The sequence below is a fragment of the Podarcis tiliguerta genome, assembly GCF_965153285.1.
Source record: "Podarcis tiliguerta genome assembly, chromosome: 11".
Lineage (NCBI taxonomy): Eukaryota > Metazoa > Chordata > Lepidosauria > Squamata > Lacertidae > Podarcis > Podarcis tiliguerta.
In genome coordinates this window covers 43,914,241-43,926,121 of record NC_139544.1, presented here as the reverse complement: position 1 = coordinate 43,926,121, position 11,881 = coordinate 43,914,241, and the positions used below count along the sequence as shown (strand labels likewise).

Sequence of the window (11,881 nt, the reverse complement as noted above, 5' to 3'; positions counted from 1 at the left end):
GCTAGGGGGTGGTGAGGTAGGCCCCCACCAGGGGCGCAGGCGATGGAGGGGAGCAAAATTGGCTAAAAATATATCCATAAATATAAATATTGATTATTGCATCATAAGAAATGGTTTTAAATAGAGGGTGGATTGAATGGGTGGAAGGGCAGGGGCAGGATTTGAGGAGAGGCAGAAAGAAGAGCTAATTTGTCTGTGGCTGGGGGGTGCAATCTGGATGGTTCTGCCAGGGGTGCAAGATCACCTAGCTACAGCTCTGGCTATAAGGCAGCCATTTGTTGATTTTATCAACCATCAGCAGGACTTAGGTCCCACCCCATACAATCTTTTGGAGAGGTCTCGTCCTTAACAAAGCCAACTCTGTATGAAGTGACATGCTCACTGCAAATGTTATGTAACCGTTTTTATGTTAAGAGTTTAATAAAAATATTTTAACGCACCCACAACAAGAGCAACCAATTACAATAAAGATTGTAATGCACTTTGCAGATTAAAAAGCTTTGTCTAAAAGATGGCAAGTACCTTCTTTCTCTTTTTGCAAGACTGAAGGCTGTGGAAAGTGGGGTAAAGTAAAACAAGAAAGGGTGATGAGATTCATTCTGGAACTGACAGGGAAGCCAGCAAAGAGAACTGAGAGATTGTAATGGCAAAGACTCTGTACTTTTATTTTCAAACAAATATGCTGATCTCAAGGCAAAGGATGCCAAAGGAGTCCTAAGAGCCTGGGAGGAAGGGGAAGAAAAAGCCAAATCAGCAAGAAGAGCTGAAAGAAATGGATGACAAAAATCACAGAAAATTGGCACCGTTCAGAAATAATAAATTGGTTTGTGTGTTAGCGATTGTATTTGCCTTGAGTCTTTAAAAGGAGCTGTCAGATATGAGTCATACTCCGCAGGCATGCCAAAGTCCTCCTCTCAGTGGGGAGACAGCTGAGCAAATGATTTAACAGCCTACCTTCCACTGCATCAGTTCCTCTCCCCCCTGCTAACATCTGGTTGCATTAATATGTTGTAGCATCCAACCCCATTGCATGACATTTTCACATGTAACAATGGGCTCCTTTACTACCTGTGGGATTCCAAGTTAAGAGATTCAACAAGAGTCCATTTCCAGTGCAATGATAAAGGTATGAGCTAGGTAATGGCATCTGACTGAACTAAAAGATAAGATACTCTTGGAAATCGGTTTGCAAAGGAGAAGGAGTAACCTATGAAAAAGGCTGCCTGGTTTCCTCATGAGTAACATCAACTTGTACATAGAACAAAGTAGAATATCAAAAGACAGCAAAAATAAAATACATATAGACTCCACATATACAATTTATATATCCATATATAAGTATACAACCCAAAGTATACAATCCATACAATTTTGCATTTGCTTTTGCTAAATCAACTAGAATTGAAAACATTAAAAGTTAAATAGGGGAGGTGCATGTCCGACAGAATCTATATCCTTAGAACAAGATTCTCTCTCATAATGGTATAAAATGGATTCCAACTAGCTTTCCCTATAATTGGAGATCTTTTACCACAAAAGAGAGCACCTTTGGGCTAAGATCATCCTTTACGTGCATGCATGGGTACATAAGGTGATCTATAGGGTGCTTGTGCGTTTGCCACCCTGGGCTCCTTCAGGAAGATATAAATTCTATAAACAGTAAAAAAGAAGAAGTTGCCGCAGCAGTATGGGACAAAGCCACCTAGAAGAACACCCCTCTCTGCTTGTCCTGAACCCCTGGTCTACTTGGCAGCAAGTCAGTATGCCTAGTCCAAAGTTCAAAGTCCAGGGGTTAATCCACACAAGCAAAGTCCAAAGGTCAAGAGACACAGTACAAGGTTAACCCAAGGAGCCAAGTCTGAAGTCCAGCAGTCAGGATACGGTCCAGAGTCAAACACAAAGCACACTCCCATAAAGGTCCAGGAGCATCCAAGCCAAGATCTATCAATGTGGGCAGTTGAGTAGACACAGCATCTCAGCGCTGTTTTTCTTTTCTACTTTGCATGCTGATTGCAGCATCTGGACTTGATGAGACATGCGTCCCTCACCAGTTGTGAGCCTACTCCAGCTGAGGAATCACACACCTCCCCCCAGAGCTAGCAAGCCTCACATGGCCAGCTAGGGAGCTGGGCTGTGGGTACTTACCTGCCTCAGCCTCCTTGAACACCCCTCCCAATGCTCCCTCAGAGCCTGCTGTGTTTATGGAAACAGTGACCCCTCTGGCTCTGGTGATGGGTCCTGCTGCTCTGGTTCTTGTGCACCGACCCCCCCCCCAATCCCCTTGCCATCCTCCATCACCCTGTGACTACTTCTTTCCCCATCCCCTGCTTGCCCCAGTGTGTCCCAGTCCCAGCTATACCCTTCACCAGGATCGTCTTCCTCCTCTTCCTCCTCCCTGCCATCCTGCCAGTTCACATCACTCCAGTAATGTACAAAATGGGCTTCTATCTGTTGCCTTTCCCACATCCTAAAGACCCATGGAAGGATGTTCTTTCTTTGTTTTGGTGCAGCACTGATGCAAATCCTGGCAAAGCTGAGCTGACTTTGATCCTGCTTCAAACCAGTGGGCTGGTGGGGACACTTTAGCAGAGAGAGAAATAAGTTGTTTCATGCTCTAGGATGAGAGTCTGCTGGATATTCTTCCTCCCACCCTCTGGCTTGTAGGATTTCCTCCCTTTTTTTTACCTCCAGCCTCTGGTTATTACAATGTGGGGTTAATTGAGCATGTTCTTTCCTGGCTGGTAGGTTGTAGTGGGAGAGAGGAGGAGTATCTGCCACAGGGAGAGAACCCACTGGTGGAACAGGAGGGCAGTTTGTACCTGCTGGCATGTTGAGTGGTTTCTGTGTTTCTTAACAGCGGGTTAAGTGGCATTCCTAAGATATATTCAGTGTGATTGATGGGTAGTTTGGGACTTTGCTATTGTTTTGAATGATTGGTTGTGCTTTTATTGCATATAGTGGTACCTCGGGTTAAAGACGCTTCAGGTTACACACTCCGCTAACCCAGAAATAGTACCTCGGGTTAAGAACTTTGCTTCAGGATGAGAACAGAAATCGTGTGTCAGCAGGAGGCCCCATTAGCTAAAGTGGTACCTCAGGTTAAGAACAGTTTCAGGTTAAGAATGGACCTCCAGAACGAATTAAGTTCTTAACCCGAGGTACCACTGTATTTCTCTTGCATTAATATGCTGTTGACCAATGGGGGGGGGGGGGCTTTGGTATATAAATAAACCCTTGAAGTTGATGGTTCTTGCACATTTGGGATTGGATTACTAGTGTTACCTGACCTGGAGGGGCACTCTTGTGCTATAGTATAGCGAAAGTGGACACCCCAACCACGCCAGGAACATTAGTGGTATAAAAAGCTACAGGAATTCAACGGGTAGTTGTGGGGCATGTGGTAGATGGGAATGAAGCCAAAGGTCCACCCCGGAACTTTTGCAGGCACTAACAATATACTGCCATGAACAAAAATCATACTGATTACATAATAAAAAGGACCATTGGAGGGCCCCTGCTGCAGTTCATCTTCCATGAAAAGTGATGTTTTGCAACCACCATCCACTGTGGTGAAATGACATCATTATGTTATTAAAAAGGTAAAGGGACACCTGACCATTAGGTCCAGTTGTGACCGACTTTGGGGTTGCGGCGCTCATCTCGCTTTATTGGCCGAGGGAGCCGGCGTACAGCTTCCGGGTCATGTGGCCAGCATGACTAAGCCGCTTCTGGAGAACCAGAGCAGCGCACGGAAATGCCGTTTACCTTCCCACCGGAGCAGTACCTATTTATCTACTTGTACTTTAACATGCTTTCGAACTGCTAGGTTGGCAGGAGCAGGGACCGAGCAACGGGAGCTCACCCCATCGCGGGGATTCGAACCGCTGACCTTCTGATCAGCAAGTCCTAGGCTCTGTGGTTTAACCCACAGCACCACCCACAACCCTTACATTATTACCACCCCATTAATAATTACGTTATTACCACCCCATTAATTTCAATGGAAAGAAAACACAATGCAAAAGGGGAAGAAACATAATCAATTACCACCTATCATTTATGAACTGAAAGCAGCAACAGCAAATACCGATTGTATTCCTTGGTAATTTCTACTCCTGTTTCAATTTTTATCAAAATTCTCTGTACCCATCAATGGCCATGGACTATGGCACTTCTTCCATGAAATTCAGCTAATTATTATTATTTTTTTGAGTGTAATGGAGTCAGTCAAGGTGACTGTTCCAACCTGTATTAAATGAGTATATTTTTTATTTGATTTCCCCCTTACCCAGTGTTTGTATGGAGGCTCTCAAACCCCACCTTTCATTGCATATGCCCTTTTCTTCCTTTGCATTTATGGGTTACAGTTTATGTTGTTTCAAAGTAGTAAAACAAAAACACACACGTACAAAAACATTCTCTATTCCCAGAATTTTATTATTTTTTATTATTTAAATATACTATACATGTTCAATCTTTTTTTTTAATAAAAAAACACCATACAATAACCTTCTTTTTATCTTGTCTCATATTTATGACGGAGACAGAAAAATACTTAGGGCACGTCTACCTGGGAACTTTTCTGGCCCAAGCCTCTTTGAAATGAATGAGAATCCTACCAGTGCTCAGATTCATTTCAATTAGATTTGTGCACAAGAAGTTCCTCGCGGATCATGCCGGTGTTCTGGTGGAACGGTATTACTCTGGGAAACCCAACTGCAGCACAGAGGGCACCAAAGCACGTCAGCTGAACAAAGGCTTTTGGCAGCTTTGGGGGCGGGGGGAGGAGAAAAAAAAATCCCCAGGAACCAGAAAAGTGGTTAAAAGCTTCCACTTAAAGAGGTATTCCCAAAATTTTGCTTAAAGCAAAATGCGAAGTGAATTTGGTGGTTCTTCCTCAAGTGAAACGCTACCTGGAGGATTTCAAAGGAAACCCCAGAGGAATTTCAATAAGAATAGCAGAATTTATCAGGGAGTGAGTTTTACTTTCAGCACACCCCAGGATTGTCTCCTGAGTTCACTGAAAGCAAACTAAAAATCAAATATGGATGTTTGCTCCTCAGGTGAAACATCGGCGGGATTTTGAGGTGGGAGGGGTAGAACAAACAAATTTCTATAAGGCTATAAAAGAAAAATTCAGCTACTCCCACCCCAAAGAAAACACATATCCATACTCTTGTCTTTCTGCATGATGGGATGGGGACCATTGCTTCCAAGCTTCTGCAAGCAGCAGTATATCTTTTTTCTTTTTGCAAGAAGCTTTTTTTAAAAAAAAAACCTTTCCGAAATGCTATAATTTTGAATGTTTACACACACCCCTCCCCCCCCGACCCAAAGCAACGTTAATGGTTCTGTGATATGAGAACCTTGTTTGTACCCTAGATGCTGTTCAGAAGAGTGGTCATTCAATCCTTTATTTGCCAAACAAACATTTAATTTTTGTTGTGGGTGGTCCACGGTGCCCTGTCAGATGCAATTATCACTTTGAAAACAAAACAAAAGCAAATGTAGCGCAAGGGAAGTGCTCTCCTGATATGACATCGAGCATTTCGTTATTCAGTCTGAGGTTACTAGATTTACCTCCAGCATCTCAAAACACCCAAAGCCTGTAGCTTTACATATTTTTTTTTTATTTTCCATCCACAAATGAAATTAAGAGTATGCATTAGCCCCAGGGTAGTCAGTGTGGTGCCCTCTATAAGTTGATGGACCTCAGCTTCCATCAGCAAGGCCCAGTGGCCATGTGAGCTGTAGTCCAGCAAGAAATGGAGAACACCATGTTAGCCACAAGTCCTATGGCTGCCTCGTCGGCTCAGGCCACATCAGCCTGGGATTGCCATGTGTTTCACTGGAAGGGGGGCGGCTTGTGTAGAAGAACTTCCTAGTGTATCCCATGTATAAGGGAAGCGCTTTTTTAAAGGGAGACTTCAGGAAATACAGCTTGAACATTTCATACTTCGAGGAGAAAGCTGTAGGCACATTCCATCCTAGCACACATCTACAGTCCAAATAGGAAAGAACTGGCTTTGGGCTCAATTGAATGTTCTGGCCCTTTTGGCCAAATGACTCACAACCAGGTGCGAGGGAAAGCCGGATGAGGATAGTTTGATGCACTCTCCTTCCATGGCTCATATCACATGGCTCAGGTGACGCATTGCACATCTGCCAAAAATGGGGCGAACAGAAGCCAGGCTGTGTTTCCCCTATACCAATCCCTTCCACACTATAATGGATTGTGCATATAGATTTTCCCCTCATGCTGGTTTAACAGGGACTTGGGTAAGTAGCTAATAGATAATAACAGATTGCAAAATCATCAGCCTTTGTAGAGGTTATACATTAGTTTGTTTTTTTAAAAAGGGACACAATTAACAAATCTCTGTATCAAAATTCTATTTCCAAACAAAATGAGAAACCAAACTGACTTCTTTCGTGACGAGAAATATCAAAGTCACAGCATCGACATAGTCCCTTAAAGTATTTTGAACAAAATCAAAGTATTAACAAAACTACTTCTGTTTCCCGCTACAGACACTGCAAAGAAGACATACGCATTTATTCATTTATTTAGTGGAATACAATGTGAAGAGAGTGGTACATGTTGGCTTGATGTACAGTATTCTACTTAACTTGCTCTAACAAAATGAATCTCTTTATGGTTATATTGATGAACTATCCACAGCTTTCTAACGTTAAAGGAAAAAAAAAGTAAAACAAAAAAATCATATAGGTGTTTTTTTTCAGATTGAACGAAGTTGATAATTATGTTTAACTGAAGATCGCATTTACTCAGTGTAAGCTGTGAAAATAGGAGCACTTCATTTTAAAAATGTGCCCAATATTGCATTTCAGAGCCATTGTATATATTGCGATAAATGAAGAACATTTAAGATGTTGCTTTTAGACTGGCTCTCAGAAGTTATATACACATATGAATAATAGTGGCTGCAATCCTCAAGTCACTTACTTCAGAGTAGATCTGTTCACTTTAGTGTGGTTATTCTAGTCAGTGTTAAAGTGGGCAAGAATGGCAGTATCCACCTTGCCAGTGAGGGGTTATGAAACGTCTACCGCAAGAGGGCAAACAGCTTTATTCAGAATCATAGAGTTGGAAGGGAACTTGTAGGCCACACAGCCCATTTCCTGCTAAATGCAGGAAATCCTGGGCTCTAGGGTTAGAATCATAGAGTTGGAGGGGACCTTGTACGCCATGTTGCCCAATCCAGAGCTAAAGCATCCCCAACAGCTTGAAGACCTCCAGTCTCACGTCTAGTCTACACAAACAGCAGATCACATGGTCAAACTGTTTCCAGGCTATACTGCCTCAGACCACTCTTTGAATATTCTCCCATGGAAAAGTCCCTACACATTTAAACAAAAAACAAAAAACCACCAGGAAGAATGCTAGTATCTCCCTGGTACCTTCATTTCTCTACACTGAGTATATACAGTAGATGTTGATGCCCTCCCTAACGGACTGAAATGGCAAAGTCCAGGAATAGTTTTATCACATGGTCTGCTCTTTGTATAAGCTATCAGTGATTCAGAGGCACTTCGCAGGGAGGGGGTTCCAGATATCCCTATTTGTCCGAGTTGGTTTGAGAAAGGACTATGCAGTTCTTCCATGTTAGGTCCCAGTCAGACAGAGACACAAGGGCCTGTCACCGGCTCATGTGCATGGTGAGCAAAGCAAAGCTGGCTTGGGGTGCCTTATATGCCATTGGTTCTTTTCAGTGAAACAAAGAAAGGGATAAAATTAAAATGGCATAAAGCTGAAAGAATGCTCTCGCCCGCTCCTATCTCAGAGGTACAGCTAAATCTCCAAACTATCACAGTGTTGACATGAGAGAGGCACGAGACAACTGCTCGGTCTTGCTGATCACTCCCAGGTGTTTCTAGGGCTCCCTGCTGCCCGTTTTGCACAAAAAGTTGACCACCCCACTTACATGTTCCGCCATTTTGCACTCAGCCATTGTTCCTCAGGTTTTCAAAAGCAAGGGAATGAGAACACAAGAGTTGATGCACAATGCTCTCATCAGATAGCAAACGATCATCCAACCCAACCCCATATCTTCAGTTAAGGGCATATTCCCTGTTGTTTCCAAATGATTGTAATAGGGGCTACCACTAATTTTTGCTATTTCACACCAGTGGTATGTATGTTGTATCCAAAGCCAGTATGATGATGAATAGCTGTAGGCCAGCTTCCAAATGTTACATAGGAGCAGCATGAGCCCACTCCTTGTTGGAATGTTAGTATCTTTCCCACAGATAGAGATATGAAGCACCTGCATCTCTCCAGAGGACCACAGGCAAGTTTTCATTACACTAGCAGAGCCATTCACTCCTACATCTTCTCCCTCAGGTCCTATGTAACATCTGGAGCTACCCTATGCTAAAAAGGGAAGATTATTCAGATTGAGGCTGCAATTTTTCAACACCACATCCATCCCGGCTCTTCTGAAATTGTTTGACTGCAGTCAAAAGATTTGGCTCTTTTCTGTCTTACTTTTTTTTCAGGGGGAGAAGGAGAAGGCAAATTTGTTCTGTCAGATGTTAGCAACTCCATAGACTTAATTCAGCTTTAGTCTGAAAACATATAATCCCACCAATATAAGATGCAGTTGGATGCATTTACGGTCTGCTCCACAAAACCTGCCGAAGAGCTCTGATTAAATTTCAGCATCTTTGGGACCAGGCATTTAACTGAAATAAGTTGGAGAGGAATGTACATCTGGGTACCAGTTCAACTCAGCCCATTTCAAAACAGCAGCAAGACTCTTCAGATGATGCAGGATGAGAACTTTTGTTCCTGTGGCAGGGAAAGACTATCAGTGATGCTGACAAAAACCACACACACACACACAAACACACAGGTCACGTTGCAGTTCCCATGCATATCTGATCCTATTGATTTTAAGTGCAAAATTAAAAAAAAGAAAAAAAAGAAACCCAGTTTCAAGAGGAAAAACAATCAATCAAACAAACAAACAAACAAACAAGATCAAACAAAAACCACAGCCCTATCCTTATCTATTCTCTACTCTTGGACACTTGTGTGAGCTTTTTGACATCTGACTTGGTCAATCTTGTATGAAACACAGAGGAGGAAAAAGAACAACAAGGCAACAGGAAGCAACTGAGAAAATCCTTCAAACGAACAAACAAAAAAGAGAGAAGAAAGATATTTAACATCCTATTAAATAAATAACTTAGGGAGAAATACAAAAGCATGGCATAAGCATACAAGGCGGGGGAACCATACTATTTATTTTGTTAGAACAGTTTTACTCTAATGTGCTTATATTTCTTAATCCTATTCATTTCTTTCACAAGACCATTCCAGAATCTTCTTTATCGCTGCATATGAGGATCCATGAATTTCCAGTAAATGCTTGCGTGCCTAACTGTTCATGGGATCATTAGGCTTGAATGAGCAATGAAGGTCTTTGATATGAGTTAGTATTCCATAAATAACTTTCCCCCAACATCATTCCATACATTGTCTCATGTCCTTTAAGTTCTATCGCGGAGATAAAAAATAATATTAATAATAATAATAATTTTGTTCACACTGGAAAGAGCTCCCATCCCATTTGATTCAGCTTGTGTCTTGATTATAAGATATGACACAGAACTAATTAGCAGTACTTCACGTGCCAGCAGAGAGCACAAAACCTTCAAAGGCTTCCCCCCTCTTTTCAATCAAGCAGACGTCTGCACTGTTTCTGCCTTTCCTCTTCAAGAGGATTACCAAGTATTCCTGACAAATGATCTTTGGTTCAACTGCTATCAATAGAACAGGCCCTTCATCTGTTGCTCGACGACCATGGGGAGAAAATGAGCGGTTGTGTTTTTCCTCCTGGTTCTCTGTCCTTTCCTCGTGGCCCCCTTTCCATTCAAGGCCACAAACATTTGCCGCCCGTTGTTTCTCCAAAACAGCGACGCGTACGTATTGTATCCGTTTTCCTCTATTCTCTCCTTTAGTTTGCAGTCATTGTTAAACTCCCTCTGTTTCACATGGAAAAAAAAGAAACACATGCACAGAGAGAAGATTAGAATGCAATGTGATGCAAGAAAGAAATAATTGGTAAATTTTGGGCACATCTGCACTGTACATTCAAAGCCCTATGATACCACTTTAACAGTCATAGAGACTGTAGATTGTGTAGGGCAGGCTTCCTCAACCTCGGCCCTCCATTTGTTTTTGGCCTACAACTCCCATGATCCCTAGCTAGTGTTCAGGGATGTTGGGAATTGTAGTCTCAAAACATCTGGAGGGCCAAGGTTGAGGAAGCCTGGTGTAGGGTGAGGACGTCAAAGAGCTGCAGTTCCCAGCACTCTTGACAAGCTGCAATTCCCAGGATTCTCCATAACTGTTAATGTCATATAACAGTGCTTTAAATGCATGATTTCCAGCTGCACTGGCTCCCAGTGGAGTACAGGGTCAGATTTAAGGTGCTGATTTTAACCTTGAAAGCCCTTCACGGCCTAGGACCCTCGTACCTACTGGACCGCCTCTCCCGGTATGCCCCACAGAGAGCCTCGAGGTCCATAAATAGCAACACCCTAGTGGTCCTGGGCCCTAAGGAAGTTAGATTAGCCTCAACCAGAGCCAGGGCCTTTTCAACACTGGCTCCAGCCTGGTGGAACGCTCTGTCTCATGAGACCAGAATACTGTACATCACACCAGACAATACTGAGCAAATGATCTGAATATGGGCCAGTCAGTATGAGGTAGTTCCCTGTGTTTCCTGTGTGGTGGGAAAGTAAATATAATCTAATTCATTTAAGATGCCTCCCTCCTGCTTTCCAAGGAAGCTAACATCATCATCATCATCATCATCATCATCATCATCATACACCCCGCCCATCTGGCTGGGTTTCCCCAGCCACTCTGGGTGGCTTCCAACAAAATATTAAAATACAGTAGTCCTTCAGATATTAAAAGCTTCCCTAAACAGGGCTGCCTTCAGATGTCTCCTAAAAGTCTGGTAGTTGTTTATTTCTTTGACATCTGATGGGAGGGCGTTCCACAGGGCGGGTGCCACTACCGAGAAGGCCCTCTGCCTGATTCCCTGTAACTTTGCTTCTCACAGTGAGGGAACTGCCAGAAGGCCCTCAGAGCTGGACCTCAGTGTCCAGGCTGAACGATGGGGGTGGAGACGCTCCTTCAGGTATACTGGACTGAGGCCGTTTAGGGCTTTTAGGGCCTAAACAGTAGTACATACAGTGGTACCTCGATTTACGAACTTAATCTGTTCCTGAAGTCTGTTCTTAAACCAAATCTGTTCTTAAACTGAGGTGTGCTTTCCTTCCCGCTGCTAGTGCCCTTCCACCATTTGGATTCTGTTCGTAGACCGAGGTACAGTTCGCAAACTGGAACACTACTTCCGGTTTTGCAGAGTTCGTAAACCGAATAGTTCGTAAACAGGACTGTTCATAAACCAAGGTACCACTGTATGCAACTCAAACAAGAGGATAGGGACTGACAAATTAGAGAATTTTGGTTTCTCTTTGTTTTTCATTTTCCCACTCTTAAATTCTCCACATTTCCACATCAGTTTGTGATTTATTTTTTAAAAAAGTTCTCGTAACAGTTTATCAGTGTTATAGTGTGAATTTCTCCTAATATGCACACATTTGTATGCGTTTTTTTGCCTAATACACATTTTGAAAATTATTTCCCCCTTATAGAATGCATTTTTGCATGCTATTTGTACCAATATGTGCACTTTTATGCAAGCTTTACCCTAGTGAGTGTATATTTCCATAGACACTACTTGCCAAGAGAACTGCATTGCAAAATTCAGAGAAGTGCAAATTTCAAAGTATGGTTGTATATGTGTGAAGTGAATAGTTTCTCTCCCTGCATGAGGAT

General features: G+C 42.7%; 1 protein-coding gene across 1 annotated transcript in view; it reads right to left on the bottom strand.

Moving 5' to 3' along the window:
* Positions 1-4,416: 4,416 nt before the first annotated feature.
* FGF10 (fibroblast growth factor 10) overlaps positions 4,417-11,881 on the bottom strand; it is an 86,034-nt gene continuing 78,569 nt past the window's right edge. Inside the window, exon 4 of the mRNA XM_083403214.1 lies at positions 4,417-10,011. Within this exon, the coding sequence (XP_083259340.1) occupies positions 9,793-10,011 (219 nt within the window). The 3' untranslated portion in view covers positions 4,417-9,792. The remainder of the gene's footprint in view (positions 10,012-11,881) is intronic.